The 23,841-nt window shown below is 37.9% G+C and overlaps 1 protein-coding gene across 1 annotated transcript; it reads right to left on the bottom strand.

The window, feature by feature from the left end:
* Window positions 1-12,206: 12,206 nt before the first annotated feature.
* On the bottom strand, window positions 12,207-14,375 carry LOC149843961 (uncharacterized). The gene has a single exon (XM_090001999.1). It carries the CDS (start codon window positions 14,037-14,039, stop codon window positions 12,468-12,470), a length of 1,572 nt encoding a protein of 523 aa, XP_089858125.1. The 5' UTR covers window positions 14,040-14,375; the 3' UTR covers window positions 12,207-12,467.
* Window positions 14,376-23,841: the final 9,466 nt, after the last annotated feature.

A 23,841-nucleotide genomic window follows, 5' to 3' on the forward strand; every position in this document is an offset into this window, starting at 1 on the left:
GTTCGTTTTTACTTTTTATTGCGATAACCGATATCTACGTTCTTATCCGCAATATCTTGGGGTGAAAAACAACTACGTTTCTACACGTTTTATCGTGCATCACCTTTTCTTCAAGTATTTTTTTAACTTTCTATAAATAAAGCTGATAAAATAAACTAGGAATATGAAAGTTGTTAATTTCTTGCCGTTTTATTCGTTCGTCGCTAACAGGCTACAAATATTTTGTGTCCACGGGGTTGGCACGCCTTAGTCAGCTAACCCCAAAAGTGTACATGGAAAATAGGTCGATGTCTCTATGAAAAAAAACAATGGTGAAACAATTTTGGACTCAGGTGGAACTAGTCTGAACCCAATTTTAGAGTATGTTATTGGGTCCAGACTCAGGTCTAATCGGACTCACAATAAGAAAAACCATACCCGGACTTAATAAGAGCTACATGAACCAGACCCGGTAAAACAATATTTTTATCATTTATACATTGAAAAATTATGGGTCTTAAGCAAAACTCGGGTTGGGTTCATAAACTATGCCTGGCTTCATGTATTAATCCTACCTTTGAGTCTGGACCTGGGTTTTCTTATTTATCACCATACCCAGACCCTATAGAATTTGGTACAGGTCATCCCGGTAAACCGATCCATGTAATTCATCCAAGGACACGTCCTTCCCTTGTAACTCTTGTAAATTTTTTTATGACAAACCTTCGCAGAGCACCGAGTCACTTAATGGGCCCGTCAGCTTACTAGGCAACTCTTATAATTTATAATAATTCAAATGTAAAGAATTGGGATTCTCTTCAGTGTTGGCCTATTTGGTTAGGGTGTGTTAAGATATCCAAACCCCCATAAGTTACGAGTTTGATTTCTCATAAGATCAAAGTTGCAACAGGCATGGAGCAACCCTGTAGGGCCGATTCATTCTTTTAGAGTTTACATTATAAGTGGGGATGATTAAAGCACTATCCTATTAGGTTTGGTTTTTTATTTGATAGCAAAGCTGGGGTTATACAACCATACCATTGAGATTTGGACATGCAACCTCACAACTCAACATAAGGTGACATGCATTGGATTTATTAATCACCGAAAACTAAAAGAGAATAGAATCCATGTTTTCGTTAAGCCGTTAAAATAAAACTTAATGTGAAAGTGTTGCCTAAATCCATAGCGCTCCGGTCAATCGTTGACAGGTATGATCTTTTAGAACATGTATATTTGGCTCTTTTCCTTTCTCTAAACCTAATGAGAGAGACCGAAACTCTTTTTGACTTATGAGAAGCCTAAATAAAGGGGTTTTATATAAGGTTTGAGGACCATAACCTAATGTATTTAGGAGTCTGTCTCTAATTCAACCCATTACAGAATTATAGACAGGCAGGTCTCTACCATACCATATGAGATACCATAAGACTCATCCGAATTAGATCATATAAACTGGGCCTGAACTTGGGACAATTTTATAATTTGTGGTTCAATGTATGTAGGCCCACACGATTTTCTAACAATCTCACACTTGGGCCACATACGTAACCTTATGAGCTCAAAAATATTGTCTTATTAAATGATATTTCTACCAATCTGTTCCATTGACCATGTTAACATAGAAACAAAGTAGTCTTCATTACAAATAATGTAATTGGACCCATCAATGATCATGTATATCGACATAGCCAAATGACATGGATCCAGTATGGATGTGAAGCATGAAAATTACATGCAATGTGATTAACCATTCCTATTTCCAACTGGTCTTTCCTGAAACTTTAGTGAGATCACAACATGATGACTACAGAATAAAACTAAAACTCTAACTTTATAACAAAGTAGTAAAAGTAACTTTATTATATCATAAAACGTCTAAATACAAACTCTCACTAAACCAACATATCATAAAATGATAAAACACCCATGCCAGCAGTATGCTCGTGAAAGACCTTAGGTGGCAAACTTTTAGTAAGTAGATTCGCAATAATGAAGTTTGTGCCAATATGTTCTATTATTATCTGACAGTTTTGCACTCTTTCTTTAACAACAAGGAACTTAATGTCAATATGATTTGACTTCGATGAGCTTCTGTTGTTATTCGATGAACTTAATGTCAATATGGACATGACTTTCTTTAGTTTGCAAGCCATTTTCTTGGCATCGCCTGAGATAAAATATTCTAGTTGGACCATGTATATTGTTTTATCGATGTTCTCATTAAGGAATGCAGTCTTAACATCCATCTTATGTAGCTCTACGTCATAATGAGCCACCACAAGAAAATCGTGGATTAGTGACGGACTATATCCATCGCTAATCCGTCGCTAAGCCGTCGCTAGATTGTTTAGCGACGGATTAGCGATGGATAGCGTCTATTGCGAATTTTTGCTCGTTAATTAGCGAAAAAACTTATCTGTCGTTACTTTCGTCGCTAATTTGCGATAGATTAGCGACGTACATTATCCGTCGCTAAATTTTAAAAATAAAATAAAAAAAAGTGATTCCTGGCAGGCGGTATTCTGGTAGCAATAAGCCAGACTTATACCGCACCCGACAGGCATTGCACAGAACGACAACTCTGCCTCATCGCCGGACTTGTACCGTCCTTAGTGAACTGGTGTTGCCGTCCTCCGTGAACCGGCGTCGGTGTCCTCCAACAATCGCTATGCCTCATCGTTGTCCTCCGTGAACCGACGTAGTCGTCCTTCGTGAACCGGTGTCGTCGTCCTCCGTGAACCGGCGTCGCCGTCCTCCGTGAACCGGTATGCATGCTTCCCGGCGTCGCCGTCCCCCGTGAACCGGCATGCTCTCCGGTGTCGTCATCCTCCGTGAACTTGCATGCATGCTCTCTGGCGTCTCGCCGTCCTCCGTGATCCAGCGCACTCTCCGACATCGCCGTCCTCCGAAGAAGTCGGTTTAAATTTCAAACGAGGAGAGGGAAAATTTCGTGCTCGGTTTAAATAAAAAATTAGCGACAGATTTAGCGAGAGAATTTTGTCGTCGCTAATTAGCGACAGAAAAATTCTCTCACTAAATCCGTCGCTAAAATGTTTTCTTGTATTGAGAATTAGCGACAAAAAAATCGGTGTCACTAATCCATCGCTAAGTAGCGACAGTTTAGCGATGAAAGTTTTCATCGCTACTTAGCGACGGATTCATGAAGAAAGTTTTCTCTAGCTAATCTATCGCAAATTTGCGACAGAAAAAATCATCGTAAATTTTCATCGCTAATTAACATTTTTCTTGTAGTGAGGCACAAGTGCCATCATAATCCTAAAAGAGTCTTTCGTGGAAACCAATGAGAAAGTCTATGTGTAGTCAATGCCTTCTTTTTTAGTAAACTCTTTTGCAACAAGGTGGATCATATATTTTGTCACATTACCCTTTGAATCTCTTTTGATTTTAAATATCCATTTGCAACCAATAAGTTTTAATGAGACAAGATCTTACGCGTCATTGTCAATCATGAATTTAATCTCTTCATGCATTGATTCAATTCTTCCTTTGTCCACCACCAATATACTAGACTTATATACCTAGTATGGGTCGGGGGATTCAGAAATCCAAATATGAGACTTAGATAGGGTTTTCAAAAATTCCTACAAGAAAACAAAGATGACTCTACAATCAAAGTCTTAATAGATTGATGATAAATAAAGAAAGAGCACATACAAAGCAAGCAAAGTCTCAATCAAATTGTAAACTTAACTTGTTGGAAGTCAAACTTTTCTTAAATACTAAGTGACATGCAATTTTTCAACAAGGGCTTCTAAATTTTTAAGTGATTTTTCTAAAAAAATTCTAACATGCAAGCAGTCAATTTTCTACCTAGGATTTCTACCTAAAAAGGCAAGTAAAGCACCACAAGAAATTTTCTTTTTTGTTTTAGAAACTAAGAATTTTTTAAAAAGGAAATAGGTTTTTAAATGGAAACTAGAGTTGATCTTAGGAAAGTGGGCCCACCGTGGGACTTTCTTAGTTCGAAACACGTTTATCAGATTGGAACAAATTTCACGCCAGACCAAGAAGGAATCATAAAAAAATTAAAAGTAAAAGTAGTCAAGTCTAAGACAACTTTTTGATGCCACTAGAATTACCAAGTTCTGGCGAACAGTCGTTGGATTCCGGTCCCAAAATGAGAATTGTTGCAGAAATTTTTTTGTAGTCCAAAAACTAACAACAATCGATTCGATGTCATTTCACACCAAATAGAGATATATTATGATAAAGCCACCAAAAGAATAGAGAAAACTGAACCTCTATGATCTTTCTAATGACACCAAGCTTGTCAGCAAATGTCAATCAAGAAAAGAGATGTCCTTGTTTACATGCCTAAGAACCAAAAAATACAGACAATTCGATGCATGTTCACAATAAAAAAGACAAAAATGCATATCTAGAGGTAGAATTAGAGAAAATGGAAAATATAACAGAAAACACTCTCTGTTATAGATTTTCAACGGGACAAGAATCATCGGATTTTGTCCCAAGATCATTGAGATAGAGGGTTATAGAGATGGACTGCTTTGTCATAACAAAATAAGAGAGATTTGTGGTTCATTTTTTGGTGCAAAAAATGGGTATAAAATGACAAATTTTGGAAAACACCCAAAAGAGTAGAGAAAGGGATGAATATCAACTTTCTAATGAGATATAAAACATAGGCAGTCGATGAACTAAAGATGAGATACATGCTAACTAGAAGAAAGTGTCAGAAAAAACAACAATTTTGTGTATTTTTTGGGTTTTATGATATTTTGGGTACCTTAGAACAGGAATCCGAGTTCTCACAAAAAAAAATAGAGAAATTACTAAGAATAAGCTTTCTGACGACACCAAGAATGCAAAAATGGATGCCTAGATGCAAAGATATGACTGTGAAAAGTCAAGACAAGACAAAACTAGATTTTGGATCTTAGGTCAATCCGAATCCAAAGGCACAAATAAGGAGAAATACAACACAAACTGACATATGCACGCTATTCCAAGATCTTGAGGTGGCTTAGTTGTGAAAGTGGGGTCCCACTAGGCATGCCAATTTTATGAATATGCGGATTTGATGGGGTTTGACAAAGAAATGTTTTAAATTAGATCAGAATCTTCTTAAAGGCAAAATGGGATCCTTGCTTGCAAGTCGAGGGTTTATCCTTCTCTGGTGAGAAGGGATCAACTTTGGCAGGAACATTGGCTATCATTTGAACTTGGCTTTAGCGTGAAGCACCACGTATCTCATACACAAATCTTAAGAAAAAAGTGAGCTTAATGGTGTAGGAACACTACCAAAGCTCGAAAAGATCTAAAAGACAAATATATGAATCATTAGACAAATTCACACTTATTTAAGTAAAATAGCAAATAAAACCAGAAAAATCAATGAATATGAGTCTGACCTCGAGCTTAGGTAACCCTTTCTATGATGACAATAACGAGCACAATGATAGATAGGCAAAACTTCAAAAGTAAAATAGCAAATCAAACTAGAAAAATCAATGAATATAAGTCTCACCTTGGGCTTAGGTAGCCCTTTCTACGATGACAATGACGGGCACAATGGCAGACAGAGTCTCCAGAAATATGTGAGAAAAAGATTTAGATATGAGGGGTATGGGTCCAAGCTCCAATTATGGGTGCACTAGGCTAAGACAGGTTTGACAAAGCTTGGGCACAAATGCTTAAAGATCATAGATGGGTATAAGTGAGATGTACTAGGGGATATAGATCATAGATTCTAGATACTAGATGCCTGAAATTAAGAGACAGGGTTAGTGGATTATGATCCACAAAAATTAGATCTAGATGCCATGCAGGTGTTTGAATATGATTTGCTAGAGATTTGAGGTGAAAAAATCCTATTGGACATGGTTTTTACCTTAGGAGACAAGAAACCAAGATTGACAAGCTAAGGGGGCTAAGGTTTTGGATTTTGAAGGGTTGGAGAGTGAGTTTTGAATTTTATGAAGGTTTTGGGGTAATTTTCAGGGGTTTTGACAAGTTTGCAGGTCCAAAACACCTTCTAAGTGTGAGTCAAACAAAAAATAAGAAGTCTCAAGCTTGGTGACAACCTAGGTTGTCGTTCTAGCGAAGTGGATCTGAATCTAGTCTAGATCCGTTCTTAGGAATGACAAGTGGACTTGTATGTGTGTCAACTTAGTATGGATCTGATCCAGATCCAAACAACATGGGTGACAACTTGGATTGGATTGGGTCTGGATCCACTCAGTGAAAGCGACAAGTGGGTTAGAACAACAACTTGACTTAGATCTGATTCATATCCAAATAGCATGGGCTATAAGGAAGATGGATCTGATCCTGATCCACTTAGCTCAAACGACAACTTTGATCTAAATCCATGTTGAGAACCACAATTGGGATCCGTATCTAAATAGTTTGAGCGAGAATTGAGTCTGAACGACAATATAGGAATGACAATTGGGTGCGGGTGACAACATGAAATGAATCTGGATCTAGAATCATATCCAAACAGGCTAAAAACGTTGTTTTGGCTATGACTTTTGATCCTAATGTCTTTTTGAGTTGATTTTTGGTGTGTTGGAAATTAAAGACTATGATGTCCTCTTTATCTTATCTTCTAAATACAAAGCTGAAAACATTAATTTCTATGTTAAAAATATATTTAAAGTAGATTCAATAATTTTTAACAAGACATCCGTGTTTTGAGAAAATAGACATTCAAACAAAATCTATGCAATAATGATTGATCAAAATTGGAGTGTTCATAATGAAAGAATATCAAATCATTGACATAATTCACCCACGAGACCAGGAAAGATCATGTTTTTGGAAAGATATACCGAGCAATTCTCAATACCATGGATGCCAAGAGGACGAGAAGAACTTGGCTAAGGTCAGCTACTGAATGGACTTAATTTCTTTTTTTCAAAATGAATTGCATGGGTTTTTCTGAGTTTTCACCAAGTTTGTCGGTGTTATCAATCTGCATTTTCAAGACAGTCTTCTTCCTAATGAAAAAATGAGGGTTTTCATCCTAATAAAAAGTGGGGGTTTTGAATATCACAAATATCATCCTCAGTAAATTCTCTTCGAACCCAGGAAATTTTTTGGTGTCTAAAATAAATAATATATATATATATATATATTTTTTTTTTTTTTTGAAAATGTTTTTATCACATTAATATCATGATAAAAACATGCTATTTTCAAAATAAGGGATCATTTTGAAAATATTGCACTTTTTTAGAATGTGTCGGCGCAGCCCATGTTTGTGGCATAAACCATGGTCAAGTTTGCTTACTGAGCACATGTGATATATGGATCGAATTTTGACAAAGTAGTGGTCAACATTTCATCACATTTATGTGACCAGGCAGTAGCACTTTTTGGGGACAGAAGGATAGAAGTTAGGCTGTCGATTTCCATGTCAGTGGGCTTATGAACAATGAATGAATATTAGTTCCACCAAATAATAAATTTTCCATCCATGGAAAAAAATAATAAATTTTCCATCTTTCGACAATGAAACAAAGCTTGAAGTTGAACAAGAAGCTGCATGGTTAGGTCGCATTATCATAACCAAGGGGTCTTAGGTTCGAATTCCATGTGGGCAACACCAGCTTGGTTATCGAAAAAAAAAACCTGAAATGAAAGTCACAGGCTTGCTCTGTTAGGAAGGTGGCCACTGGCCAGAAGAGTCTTGGATGAATACAAGGCTTCAAGGAGGGCGTTTGGGAGAAGGGGAGTTAAGAAAAGATTTTCTCATTTCCTTCACCCATCCAAATTATGAGTTTGCATGCCTTTGAAAAGAGTTCAGTGGACAAGTACAGGCGCAAGGGCATTGTAGGAATTGGATTCAAGCCAGTTCTCCTGCAATGAATTCATTTATCCACCCCTTAAGTGGACAGAAAAATCATCACAGGAAATCAATTTTCTTTAGGGGCATGTTTCCAATGCTATGTGATTCTTGGATTTTCTCAAAGATCTTATGATTGTCCATTATAACCACAACACTTTCTCAAGGTTAATGAAGCATGGAAAAGTACAAAGTTGTGATTGTGATTGCCAGCTGTAATTGCTTTTCCCTTGTAACTTGTGAAAGTTGGTTACGACATTGTTGTGACCAACAATCACAGCTGCTATTTCTCAACTGGGATTGTTCATCCCCACCTGTCACTCAACCCTGGATAACTGGGAAAAAGAATCCCACAAGTAACAACATTCACAGCATTGTCCACATTATACACCATAAATCTAAACAGTAGGCTTGGTTGGAGGGAGTTGAATGATAGTGGTTGGCATAAGATGCTCAAAAAGCATCTCAAGTAGAATTAGGGCATGACATCTCCTCTCTAGGTGAAGAGTTCAAACTCCTTTTCTCTTTTAAGGGAGCTACTAGCTAAAGACTTTGAACACCCCCTCCAAAGACCCCACCCACAGGGGAAAGATGGAGAGTTCCAACTCTTTTTTTTGGAGTCTTTGGCTACCTACTACCTACATATGTGCTCTCATGGGCCATGGCCACAAAAGCATGAATGCTTATATGGACACCCTTTTTTAATGAGTATATATTTAATAGTCAATACAGTCGATTGTAGCTACAATTTAGTTAGAAACTCAAGATCGAAGTTGTTTTGAATCAATCCAACCTCATAGACGTGTATAGTGAGAATAGATCTTGGATCATGGTTTTTTGAGTCAAGAAAAATCAATGCTTTTATAGCCGTTGATTTTTTCATGGCCATAAAACCTATATACAATTCAGATTATATGGTAATTCAAAAGCCGGTTCTTATTAAAAAGAGAACGTAGATTACATCCATGAGATCAGTTTCACAAAAAAAATAATAATAATAAAAATAAAGATTGCGCAAGTCCTTTATACATGCAAAGGAGTGTAGCAAACTTTAACCCTTTTTTAATTCATCGATATATGCTGTGCTTAAAGCAAACAAAATGCTGCTTCTATCTATAGCCTTAGCATGGTCAAATTATTCATAGGACCCACTACATCATTTTGTATAAATATGGCAGTCAATGGAGGAAAGCAACTAACGCTCCAGTACTAGTACTGCAGTTAAAATACTCGCAAATAACATCTTGTGGAGGAGATGGGATTGGGCCAGAGTGTGCTCTGATGGTAATACTGTCATGAGCAGGGATCCAGGGAGCGGCTATGTACCATAGCCAATCACACGACAGCATTTCATGTGGGGCATGTACTCTGTAACTGTGGACCCCATGCAATGCTGTAATGTGATTGGCTGTGGCACTTAACCTCGCCTTTGATCTCAACTCATACTGTCATAGCTCCACTGCTTCCAAGCCTATAAGAATGAGATGCTAATCACTTGGATGGGCCTCAGTTTTTTTTTTCCATGCTCATGTTTCTGATGCACAGCAACTGAATGGTTTAAATCTTTCCATCGGAAGGTTGCCGGCAGAAAGGTAGCAACTACAGCTATGAAGCTTCCGGTCTGTATGGGTTACGACGGTCAAAAGACAGGAAAATGAATGTAAAATTGGGGGAGGGGGTGGTGGTCCTCACCTGCATGCCGATGACCGACGGGGCTCCATACCTCGGTGCGCTCACAATGAGCCTTATTCACTGTCAGATGTGACTCTCACATGGTCCTCTCTTTTTATGGAGAAATAGTATTCTTGCTTATTTTGATGGTCCAGGATACTTTAGAGAGTTACCAAATATAGCACCATTTTGATCCAGTATGGAGGCCCAATAGAATTTAGACCATATTACCAAATAAAAGTAAATTGATATTTGGTGGTCCTCGAAGAAGATATCTAGCCAACGTCTTTGTCAATAATGACATGAAGATCAGCCATAGAAACAGCTAGGGATGGCAGTGGGGCGGGGCGGGGGACAAGGTTTCCACCCCCGCCCCGCCTAAAAATTTTATCCTCCACCCCCGCCCCGCCTCCGCGGCGGGGATGGATTTTATCCTCCACCCCCGCCTCCATCCCCGTTTCATACCCTTCATCCCTGGTCCAAACGGGGATGAGGCGGGGCGGGGATATTGCGGGGAAAAGTGGTTGGGGCGGGGATGAGGCGGGGATCGGGGCGGGGACGGGGCGGGGCGGGGAAAAGTGCACATCCACCCCAGCCCCGCCTCCGCGGCGGGGATGGATTTTATCCTCCATCCCCGTTTCATACCCTTCATCCCCGGTCCAAACGGGGCGAGGCGGGGCGGGGCCCCGCTTTTCCCCGGTCCACTGCCATCCCTAGAAACAGCTAGCCCAATGCATTATTTCTTGCTTTTGCTTGCACACAACAAGGTATATGCTATCCTGGGCATAATCTTATAATATTTTTTTCATATCCTAATTGGGCGCAGCAGAAAACAAGAATCTCAGGCATGGGTAAAGAAAGGGAAAGAGAGCAAATCGGTAGCGATTTTTTTTTTTTTTAAATTGCGACCAATTTTGCACAGTACACAGAATAAAACTTTTGCATGGTTTATCTAAGCCATTTCACTTCAGTGAATGTCTGTATATTTCTGCTTCACTTTTAGTGTAATTATCAGATTGCATGAATCTCAAAATCACAAATAGATAAATAAGTTTAGCTGAATCAAATAAACAAATGAAAGATAATGCTTGGTTGTGATTCATTAATTGCAGTGGCCATAGGATGACTAGAGGGAGTTTTTTTTTTTTTGAAAGGCAAGCTGGGGTTAGGCAAGACCCCCACCAGTTATTATTCAACTTACCACTGGGTTTTGAACCTGCAACGTCCCACCACAAAGGAGACGTGCACTGACAGTTCCTACCAACCACCCAGAGCCCCCATTGTCAAACAAACACATAAGTTGTAAAGGCTAAGTTGGGTTGTTCCCACCTAATTAAGGCAAAAACAGAATGAAAAAACAGCAACCCACATGATCAAATCTCATTCTACAGCATTCTGAACTTGGGTATCCATGACACGTATTTGGTGATGGGTGCTCATGTCCTCAACCTGAAATTTTACCTCGCAGGGAGACGGGCCCATTAAGTGACCTGGTTACAGGAGAGGGTTTTTCTTCCTCATCAGAAAAAAAAAAAGATAGGTATTTGATGACCAGCAGCAGGCACTAAAAGATGAAACAAATGCAACGATAACTTTTACAAAAATTTGAACAGTTCAATATTTTGTTTTTTTATGGCGAGGAACCTTCGACCAGAATTGGGTTACTCAATGGGCCCCGCCCTCTGTGAGGTAAACTCCAGGTGGGGTCACTAACACCCAAGCCCTTAGGGAGCCCACCAGTTAAAGGCACCAAATGGGGGGAGTCGAATCTAGGAAAAAGGGGTCAGCAACTTCTCTCCAGAATCTTTATAAATAAGATGGATATGGCCGTACGTGCCTTTCACATGTAGAAAATGCACATACATAAAAACCAATCCTAAGGAAAGAAGCCTTACCACAAAGATTTGGGACCGATATGAGCTAACAGAAATATAATTAAAAATCAGAACAGTACGAAATCTGCAACAAGTCTTTATATCACACTGGAAAAAATAGGAATGTTCTGAATTCTACATGTTGGTTTGATTATATTTCTGCTTCCCATTAATTCAAAAGCCGGTTCTTATTAAAAAGAGAACATCCATGGGATCAGTTCCACAAAAATAATAATAATAATAATAATAATAATAATAATAAAGTTTGTGAAGTCCCTTATACATGCAAAGGAGTGTAGCAAACTTTAACCCTTTTTTAACTCATCGATATATGTTGTGTTTAATTAAAAGCAAACAAAATGCTGCTTTTAGCTGTAGCCTTAACATGGTCAAATTATTCTACAGATACTATGAGTATCGGTCGATACTGGTAACATTGCTCTGCCCCAATCCCATCTCACCCATAAAATATCATTTGCGAGTATTATTATTATTTTTGTGGAACTGATGCCATGGATGTTCTCTTTTTAATAAGAATCGGCTTTTGAATTAATGGGAAGCAGAATTAAGAAATTAATAAGAAACAATATGAACTGGTGGTAGTTAATTATGTTCTTTTAGGATTTCACACTTGAAAAATATACATTGACAGAATTCAAGAACTTGCTTAACTATGATGTACTTGAAATTAATTCTTTCAAAACAGACAGGGAAACATGTAGAGTCACTGATTCAGGAAACCTTTTCAACAGGTTCTTTCGAAATGGCATGAGTAGATGATGCATATGTGACAAGGGAGAGTTGTGAATTGCTTCGAATCAAATTCAACAGGCATTCTGTTCAGAAAATTAAAATGAACAGGCATTTCTTTTGTTTTTTTGCTGATACATGTGTGGAATAACAAATACAAAATATGCAACAAATGAAGCAGGAATTATATTCTATAGAATGTAAAAGCTTTGTTTAACATCAACACATTTATCTGTACCAAAAAAGTTTAAAGAAAAGAAAGGACGATACAACTGACAAGGTATTTCCAGTAATAACAGAGAAACACTAGTTGCCAACAAAAGGATCATGCATGGGCAGAATCTTCTCCAACCAAGCCTTCACCACCACTGATGAACCAAAACACCATTCTCTCTTAAAGAAGTAAACAGATCCAAACACTCAGAGTATGTCTTCTGATACTTTTTAGTCCTCTCAGGACTGCTCCTCTGCCACCGATTATAATGGCATTCCAGAAAAATCTCATCGATCAGGCATATCGCGCCGGTCTCGATCAACCTCGGCACGAGATCGAATTCAGTTCCTTCCACATCCATCTTCATCACGACTAAATCCCCTTCTCTCACAACCCCCATCAACCATTCTGCAAAATCGAACCCGCGAACCTTCAACACTTCCTTTGATTCCTCCTTTGTGCCCTCCCCACCAGACCGAATCCTACCCATCCCCCTCCCCTTCTCCCCATCACCATCACCACCACCATTGATCTCAAACACAAGCGTCTCGTTCCTCACCCACGCGGCATACGGCAAGAGATGCACACCCTTCTTCTTCCCATACTCTTCATGGAATGTGTGGTCTGCTTCGATCGCGAAAACCTCGAATGTTCGGTTCTGCTTGGGGTATTGCTTCTTGAACCAGCCTCCAATACTCGAGCCATACGATCTAGCCCCTACATCTACATAAACGTATCTACGCTTATATGCAATCCCCACCATTGATGAGAGGTACCTAATGTTCTTGATATTTCTCTTTAGTGCGATCCATGGTTTCAATGGTTCTTCAATAATCAAAGGCTCTGCCTTTTCGACGAGTTCCTTCTTCCACAGAGGAACAGAGCAAATGCTGCTCTTATTGTCAGAATCGCCGCCGCGGGCGGCCGGTTTTCCGGCCTCGCCGCGATCGCCACCAATTAAATGTTTCTTCAAAACGAATTCAGTAAAAGAACCAGATTTCCTACTATTCAAAGCTTTACAGCAATTGAACAAATCTATGAAAGAATTGATACTATACACATCATTAGCGTCGAGGGCACGGATTACCGCGATGCCGCCCGGCCTCAGCGTCCTCCCGATCTCTGCCACGAACGCTTCCGCATTCTTCCGTGCCGAATCGATCCCGCCTTCGCCGGAGAACACCATATCGAACGCCCCATCTTCGAAAGGCAGCCGGCGGAATGGATCCCCGGAGACGACGAGCGGGCGGAACGGCTTCTTCCCGACGCCGATCGAGTCGGAAACCCCGATCTCCTTCAATGCGAGGACCTGCTGCGCGGCGGCCTCCTCCCGATCGCCGCCGCCGGCGACAACGAGCGCTTTCGAGAGCGGAGAGAGGAGGCCTTGCTGGGTGAGGTTCTGGAAGAGGGAGGAGTGCGCGTCGATCCTCCGCCTCCACTCCTTGCTGGTCCAGAGCTTCCGGATGGTGGGATCGGCGACGAATTGCTCCGCCGCGAGCCGGTCGCCGCCGTCCCTGACGAGGTTGAGCTTCGGAGAGGCGGAGAAGAAACAGGATTCGCCCGAGTCGCAGGACAGGCCGACGGCGTCGCGGAGGGAGTCGGCGGTGGAGACGACGTAGACGAACCGGAGGACGACGGCGACAACGCAGAAGAGAAGGACGCGGACAATGGCGCTCCGCAGCGGGCTGGTCACTTTGTGACCCCCCAATGGCTCCATTTTACCACAATCACAGAAAAAAAAAAAATTCTGTCTATTACCGTTTGGAAAGGAAAAGAAAAGAATCGGGTCTCTCTTTCTTTCTCTTCTGTTTCTGTGTGTGGATTCACAAGAAGGGGAAAGAGAAGGAAAAGGATTATCGAGAGCAGAAACGAGCGGAGGTGTGGTTGGCTCCGACGAGAGATGAAGGAATGTGGGAAAGAGAAGCGACTCGGTTCCAGAGAAGGGCTTGGAGGCAGAAGGGATCCATGGTATTTCCCTTTCCCACCTGGATTCTCTTTGTATCTCTGGTTTTCTCTTTCTAAGAAAGTGGGGAGGGGAAAGGTTAGGAAAGGGGTTTGGTGGGTGATGCCGGTTACGTTCCCGTATTATGTATCAGTGTAAAATGTTGTATTATGGACGGTATGATAAATTGATAATGGCATTTAATAATAAGAAAGTTTTTTTAATTAGTAAGACGGAAATGAGAGCAACAACTGGAATGACAGGACTAAGTAACTTCAAAAAATAAAATAAATCTAAAAGGGCAGGTCAATGGATAAATAATAGTGGCCTATATTTTCACGTGACAGGCTGTCATATTATTATTATTATAAAAAGAAAGCAAAAAAAAAAAAAAGGAACATTCTATTTCTATCGTCGGAACCTAATCTTTGGACATGCTGAACATGAGCTTTTTTTTTTTTTTTTGCTCATGCCAACATCGTGGCCGTCCGTTTTGTATTTTGAAAAAAAAGTTAAAAACTCAACGAAACAGTTATATGCTACGTGGCATTCATCCAAAATGAAAACGGACGGCCACGATGTTGGCATGAGCAAAAAGCTCATGTTCAGCATGACCTGATCTGATTCCCTAATCTTTTGTGTTAAGTAAAATACAAAAAGGGTAGTTAACGGTCACTTACAGTTACGCTTTTGCCGACTGCAAGAGTGTCCCACGCAGTGGTGGGCCCCACGCGTTTTGCTTTCTTACGTCCGAGGTCCACGTCCTGTCCCCGCTGTCCTGATTGGGTGGCAAACTAGTCAGGAGTCACGAGAATCACGGCTGGTTCGGGCTGGTTTGGATCCCATCCGGGTCCGGATTCTTGATACATTACAGTTGGATCCTGGTTTGTTTTTTCATGTCCGGTCTGGACCTCCTTTGTGTTGGGGTCTCCATGTCCAATACCGTCCCTGGTTTGGATCTAGAAATCTTGTAAGGTTACGAAGTTCCTTGTTCAATGCTGCCTATTCAGGTCCCTGTAAGAGATGCAAAGAGGTCAATTAAGGGCAAGGTTACAATGGATCCCAAAATACATTGCGAAGTCCGTTAGGTTCGGTTCAGATATTTCACCCTTTTTAAGAATCCGTTTTGACGGCTTGAAACTTGAACCTTAAGGGAGCTTCGGGCTTGCAACAAAAGAGTACTCTAGTTACGTAGTTCCTTCTTAAATGCAGTCTATTCAGGTCCCGATAAAAGATGCAAAGAGATCAATTAAGGGCAAGGTTACAATGGATCCCAAAATACATTGAGAAGTCGGATATGTTCGGTTCAGGTATTTCACCTTCTCTAAGAACCAGATTTGACGGCTTGAAACTTGAACTTGAACTTGAAGGGAGCCTCGAGCTTGAAACAAATGTGTACTCTAGTTGGAGCTTGACGAAAGCTAGAGGATCATGCCTGTGGTTCTGCTCCTCTTAGGCATGTAACTGATGTGTCTTGGGTGTTGTACCCTGATTGATACGGTGTGATAAGGGCTGAAGGTCTTTAATGGTGATAGTTTAAGAGGTACAAAAAGTTATAAGGTCAATCCAGCTAAATCAAGTAGGACCATTTTGGGTTCGATGAGCGATTTTATCATGACATTTGGTTCAAATATGAAAGCATATGATGTTGAGGTTCTAGGATAGACTAAAAACATGTGTTTAGGTACGATACTAGTGTTGGGGGTCAAAAAGGTCAGATTGGGGGGTTGGAGAGGCATGTGAGGTCAAACGGTTAAAACTACGTGTTTTGTGGAATGTGTAGGGTACACTTTTGGTGTTTTGGGTTTCTAACATGGGTAGGGTCTTAGTTAAAGTTGATATCAATTTCAAGGGTTGTATGATAGTCCTAAGAAGCTCTGAAAGAGTCATGCACCTTTAGGTAATGTTAGGTAAGGTGCAGATGGCTAGAGAAGGCGAAATAACCCACAAAACAGGATTGCGTCGTTTCTACAGATGATGTCTTGATCTAGACAACTCAAGCAACTTTAAGAAAGGTAGGAGACTGATCCTAAGGTATGCTAGTGGCTCTGTAAAACCCAAGATTTTTTATTGATAATTAAAATTAATAAATGATGAATTATTGGTGCATTCATGACTATAATCGTGAATTCCTCATTTTTTTTATTTTTTTTATATTCTTGATTTTTTTATTTTGATTAATTATGAACTTTTGTCTCAAGATATAAAGATTATTTCAAGAATAATTGAAAAAGCTAAAATATGTCTAAAATATTATAATTAGATTTGAGTTTGATTCAAATCTAAATTAAGACTTAATTGAGTGTTAAATTAAGGTTGAAAAAAATGTTATTATTATTTTGACAGAATTTTTAGTTGATCAGTGACTTATCTATTAAATTAGAGCTAACATTGAAGTTTCTTATTTTGAGGGCATTGAAATTGACTATTTACATGCCTAAATTGGTGTTGATTTGAGCATTTTATTATTGACCGAAGTTTATGCTTAATTATAGGTCGAAAATTAACACTTTTTGATATTGACTAAATTTTTTTGCCAATTCTTGTATGTATGATTAAATCTAAGACCACCATGATAATTTACGTTTTGAGAGCTATCAAAACGACTATTTAAATGACTAATTTTGATGAGTCTTTAGGTCTGTAGGCCTCCTGGAAGGTTACCTTATCACTAGAGCCCAAGACAGGGTAAAAAGTTTCTACTTTTCTTTCATATCTTAAGTAATTTCAAAATTTATTGAATTAGGTCTTAAAATTTATTATTTTATTTTATTAATTAAATAAATTAATAAATATTAACTTTTTATATTAGAAATGATACTCTTGTTTAAGTCGATTTATAAATAGAGGCCGTCATGAAAAAGATTAATAAGGTTAGTTTTATCTTTTCTCTCATCTCTTCTCCACATCCCTTAGAGCCTTCCATTCTCTTTCTTGGATTCAAGAAATACTTTTACGTGATTCCAGGGAGTATATTAGATCCTTTTCACTCTAGTAAAAGGTGCGGATCATCCAGATCATGCAAAAAGACCCGTCAGAATCTTCAAAAAATGTTTTTGCGATAAAAGGTATGCGATTTATGTTTTTCTTGTAAGAACGAAGTTCTTGGCCTAGATTTTAATGTTTTTTCACGAGTTTAGACCATGATCAGACCCTCCTAACCGTGGGTTTGACTCAGATCTATGGAGAAAGATGTTTTTTCCAAAGGAAAAACCTTCTTTGAAATCAGTTTTTTCATAAAAAACCGGTTTCTCAGAAAAAAAAAATTTAATTTGATAAATACTTAAATTATGCTATGATTTTCTTGTAAGTATCAATTTGTATTGGTAGAATATGTTATTTTAGACCTTCTGTAAAATTTTTGTGAATTTCTATGGTCGAAATCTTGAGATATTACGATTTTGGCAATATCAGTTTTTTTTAAAAGAAATTGGTAAACTTAGAAAGAATCTAGATTTTGTGGTTAGATTTATGCAATATTTGATGGTTTTTGATATATTATGATTAAGTTGATATTCTGTAATTTTTTTTAGATTTTTGTAAATTTTTATTTTATGTATATTACATATTTTAGTTAATTTATTATGTATTTTGCCGAAATTATTCTTGAGAAAATAAAACATATGCGAGATGGGCATATTTTTCTGGCCAAAAGGCTGAGAAAAATATAACTTATCTCAGATAGAATATATCAGATCTACCTGTGTATTTTATTATGGTTTTTATTTTAAAATTATGCAAGAAAAATCATGGGTGTACAGATTCGGGTGACTCGGTTTGGTCCAACCCGAATGCTTAGATCCAGAATTTCAGGTTTTTAGCTTGACCTCCGACTAGTAAAACATTTGTATTTCCCTCGTTCGGAGAAGTTTTGATGAACGATTTATTGCGTTGGAAAGCTAACAAAATTTTGCATTTACTATGAAATTTTGGGCTTTGTTCATAGACTGAGCAAGACCTTGTAATAGTCAGAACAAAATATGTCATGTTTGCAGTAAAATGTTCATAACTCCCTCATACAGAAGAATTTTTATAAACGGTTTGCGGCTACGAAAAGCTAACAAAATTTTCTTTATACTGTGAAAAAATCAACTTTGTTCACTTAACATAAATTCTTTTGTAAGCTCTATAACAGTCTGTCAAAGTTATTAGTTTCGTAAATCAAGAATGGTCTTTAGACCAAGGGTCGACCTATGCATAGTTCGCATATTTTTTAGTAAGTTTTTTTGTTTCGAATATCATATAATATGTGAATAAATATGCAAGTTTGATCCTATGAAAATGCTTATATGAATATGCCTATGACATGAATAGTTAATAAAGCCTACACATTAAGATCAAGGATTAAAGGGTTCAATGAATGCAAGTTTATATTTTAAATTCTGAATATGTGTTGGCTGCAAGTATGCTCATATATGATGATGATATGAATGCTTCACTGAGATGGATGCTCATATTCATATTCTTCATTGCATTGGCCATGTACATGCATATGTGTTAGCTGAAGTATAAAAATGAATAAGATCTTCATTTACGCATATGCTCAAGTTTATGTTACAAGTATGATTAAGTAAATATTTCAATGATTTATAAGAATGCTTTCATTACCCATAAAGTGGCTCAAGTTTTGATGTTGCATGAAAAAAAAATATATGTAATCAAGTAATCATGTGACATTAAAATCAAAGATACTTGTTGATAGAGTGGTAGGTGGTACAAAACTTTGTGGGGCAAATATGATTCAAGTACGGAAGGTTGCTCTTCCCGTCCCACGATTTTATGAAAAAACCTCTGCATTAGACTACAACGCAGAGTGTAAGGTATTCATGAGGAAAACTGGTGCATTGGGTTGAAAGGTGTTGGGAATCTCTCTCGTATTAATGTTCATCACCCTGTCCTGGTGAATGAGCCTGGCCAGGCTAAAGCCACCCCTTATGTAAAACACTACCTGAGTCATGGTTCTAATCTAGGAATATAAGCCTATGTTGTATCATCATGACTAAGAAGTGATAACTTAAGATATATGTGCATTACTTAGGCATTATATGCATTATTTAAGAAAGAAAATATAATTAAAGATAAGAATATGTGTACACATTGAAGGGCTTCTGCATATGGTAAGTCATGCATATTAACTGCTCATGCATTTTATTTCTTGAATGTATGAATTGATGCTCTTTTTTTAAAATTTTAAATTTTGAACATGCAAGATTAGTTGTGTAATTGTTTTAGTTAATTCCAAATGCTAAACTATAAAATTTCTATTGAAATTTCTATTAAAATTCTTGCTTTGAATTTCTGTCTTGCAAGCTTAGCATATTTCACTCTACTGAGACATGCTTTGTCTGACCCTATATGGTTTAACATTTTTCAAGTAATGAGGAATAGCTTACATGCGAAGGTGGGAGGTTGCGATGGGAACCGAGTCTACTTTTCCTTCGCATTTACAAGATTTTCATACTCTGATTTATTATTTGATTTTTATGGCAATGAACAATTTAATTAATATTTTGCATGATTGTGGATATTGATTTATTTTATGTAAGATAAAATCTATTTATTTTAAGTTCTCATAATAGTATGGTTATGTATGAATAAGAGAAGTAACATACCAACTTTTAGATTCTATGAGTTTTTCTGTTATATGTTAAAATATTTAAAGGTATTAAAAAAAATTCACCATTTTTGGGTTACAAAAATTGGGGTGTTACAGGCTCAAAGAATGATATAAATACTTGAGATATATTTTTAAGAAAGGTTGACCAATAGAATCATGACTGAGAGGGCTTCTACGTCAATTTTCAAGATATGAATAATTGTACAATGAAGATATAGGTACAAGAAAGGCTTGAGCCATTGGAAGAGATGAAGTACCAACCTAGGAAGGCTCTGGTTTCCACATATATTAGATAAGAGAGAGAGTGAAAGAGATGTCAGGGAGAAGGGACACTTGGGAGTGAGTGAGAGAGAGGGACGACTATAGAGAGAGAGAGAGCCTTGAGAATAAAATATTCATTCATTCTATAATTAAAAGGGGTTTTCCAAACCTTTATTAATAGCATGAAGGTCTAGAGTAAAGTCCTAGTCTAACAATGAATTCAACTAATCAATAAGCAATAAAAGATTCCGACTGTGAAGTATGAATTAGACTAAAGAGAGGCTTCTAGAGTCTTACCTCTGTCATGACTTATACTTAATTAAAAATCTTAATTAATTGAGAAAAAAAACTTAATTAGACTCTACCTAACTAACTTGACAAACATTTAGAGAGGGGGTGACGCCCCACCCTGTTCCTTCAATTAAATATCCCCCTCCACCATGTGGGCCTCATCGAGTGAATTTTCTTGGGTTTAGCGTAGACATATGTCAGACTCTCCTTCCTTCTAGTATGTACATGTGTTCATTGACTTTTCTAAACTATTCAGTTACATAAGTTTCCATATCAACATAATGAACCCAACTCATAATCTGAAAGCACCTCTTATAGGCATGAGGTGGAGTTTGGGATTTGAAGCATAAATCTTGAGGCATCTCCTGAAAATCTAGTCATAACACAAAGTTCAGAGAAAAAATATGCCCATGTTAGACATGGTGTATCTTCGGAGCATGTGCATTTTTTTTCCCATACACACAAAGCTCAGAGAGAAAATATGCCCATGTTAGACAAGGCGTATCTTTAGAGTTTGTAAACATTGCAATAAAATTATCTTTTTTGTGGTGTGTTAGCACACACACCCGTGTGGACATGCGTGTGTGAGTAACATTGACTGATCAATCCATTTTCTTTTAAGATTAAAATCCTCGTGTGTTTGTGCATGTAGACATGCTTGCTATTTATGTAAATATATTTAACTCTTATGTAAATACACAAATATAAATATGTTAAAATATAAATAAATTTGATTTTTTTTTTTTGCAAAAAAAGGACTATTAGTGATGGCTGAAACCGTCACTATGTTGTTTTTCAAAGAAAAGACTTATAGTGACGGTTAAAGTCATCATTGTGGGTACTCTCATGTGACTAAAATAACTATCACTAAAACATTTAGTGACAGGATATTTAGTGACAACTCTTGGGGTTTTTAGTGACAGACCTTGAGGCTTTTAGTGATGGAAAAGTCTATCACTAAAAGTCTATTTTGTTGTAATGCTTTGTTGGCTCATGCTGGAGTTCCAACCCATTTTTGGTCATATGCCTTCACAACCACTGTCTATCTTATAAACCGTCTCTGCACCCCAAACCTTGGCCACAAATTTCCTTTGAACTGTTATTTAGTAAGAAACCCGATTAAAAATTTCTAGAAACTTTTAGTTGTGTGTGCTATCTAAATCTCTGACCGTACTGTCATCACAAACTTGAGTTTAGATCCAAACATCTTTTCTTTGGTCATAGTTATACACACCATGTATATCTTTGTTTGGATCTCAAGTCCAACAAAACCATTGTATCTCGTCATGCTATTTTTTATGAGACTCTTTCTTTGCAAAAATCATACCACTAGTTCTTTCCCACTTATTCCTTTTGTCATCCTGAGCCCTCCTATTCAACCACTCACCATGTTAGACATCTATTCCTTTTGTCATCTTGGCACCTCTTATTCAACCTCACACCATGTCTGCCATCTCTTCTGTTTAGTTCCAAGCTGTGCCATCACCCTCTCACCAATGATAGTGCTAACCTTCCATATCTCCTATAGTGCAATCTCTAGCAACAGCATCCTCCTCTAACCCTTTTCTTGTTGATAGCCCTGATAGCTCTCTTCCCACATCGAACATTGCTCCTCCCCAGCAAACTCCTTACATGATCACTCATGCCCAAGATGATACTCTCAAGCCTAAGGTGTTCACTGCGTCTTTATATTCATTACCTATAGACCTTCTTACTGAACTCACATTTGACCTTGAACCTAGCACCTTCAAACATGCTTCTCAAGACCCTAAATGGTAAGCCGCAAGAAACCAACTATGATGCTCTTCTCTACAACCAAACCTAGACCCTCATCCCAACTTATCTCTCTCAAAATCTTGTGGGTTGCAAGTGGGTGTACAAAGTCAAGCGTGAGGCATATGGCTCTCTGGAATAATACAAAGCCTATCTTGTGGCTAATAGTTTTCATCAAGATGGGGGAATAGATTTTTTCGAAACCTTCAGCTGTGTTATCAAGCTCACCACCATCCAGATTGTTCCTACTGTTGTTGTGGGACATAGCTGACTAGTTTACCAATTAGATGTTAACAATGTGTTTCTTAATGGTAATTTAGAAGAAACTGTCTATATGACTCATCCTGGTTCCAAAACTCTCACCTTTCAAACCATGCTTGCAAGCATTCTAAAGCTATTTATGGCCTTTGACAAGCTTCTTGGGCTTTGTTTCAGAGGCTTAGCTCCTATCTCTTGTCTCATGGTTTTTGCAGATCCCGCATGGATCCTTCACTATTCTTTATGATTAAATGAGAACTTTGTATGCATGTTCTAGTCTATGTTGACTATATTTATTGGTTACATGGAATTCTCCTACCAAAGTTTAGTCATTTATTCAACATCTGGGGCAACAATTTGCTTTTAAAGACCTTGGAGACATTATTTTCTTGGATTGGAGGCAGTTTGAAATCTCAATGACCTGTTTCTTTCCCAACAAAAATACATCTTGGAGCTTTTAATAAGAACCAACGTTTGATGCTAAGCCAATGTCTACTCTCATGGCTGCCTCAACACACCCCTCGGCCATTGACAATCCTACTCTCTACCACAGCATTGTCGGGCCCTCCATTATGTCACTTTGATTGGACCTGATTTTTCATTTTCAGTGAATCAGGAATGCCAATACATTCACGAGAAAGTGTGGTGCTCTTTACTCGTGTGATATCGTGTGTGCTTGTGATGACCATCTTCATCTGCGTGTGTGCTTGTGATCACTATCCTCACCTCACGCTTATTTTGTTAGTAGCCATATTTCCAAGTAGATTCCTTGTCTTCCAAAAAGAAAGTTTTGAAATATTAAGACATTACCTTATTATTCAAGATGTCAATGAATCGGATTTTATCCAATGTCTGAACGAATCTGACGCTATTAATAGGATTTTGTAAGCCAAAAACATATCCAATTATAAGTGGGATGTGGATATAGTTTTGAATTTTTGCTACTGAATCTGACAAATATCTGAATATGTTTACATGTAAAAAAAACAAACTTGGTGTGACTTTTCACCATCCGAATCCAAATCTGAGTTTGAATCGTTTTAGCCAACATCTCAGTAGTCCAATATGATGTTGATCACATACTACCCAAATTCAAGCAATTGCTTCCCTATCATTACAATTTATTTTGCATATTGACTTCTTTAGGCATTCTTTTAATATATAATGGTCATAGTTACAAATGTTCTCAAGATATTATTGGCAGAAAAATATCATGGTATTCAAAACTATTTTTTGAACAGTAAATATTTTGGCCAAAATATAAATAAAAATGGTTGAATAATAAAAAAGAATGTGAAAGTAAAAAATAAGAAAAACAAATGAAGGCTAGCTTATCTTGAAAATAAGCTGATACATAATTGTATTGTACTGATTCTA

The sequence above is a fragment of the Nuphar pumila genome, chromosome 3, assembly GCF_984573655.1.
Source record: "Nuphar pumila chromosome 3, dmNupPumi1.hap1.1, whole genome shotgun sequence".
NCBI lineage: Eukaryota > Viridiplantae > Streptophyta > Magnoliopsida > Nymphaeales > Nymphaeaceae > Nuphar > Nuphar pumila.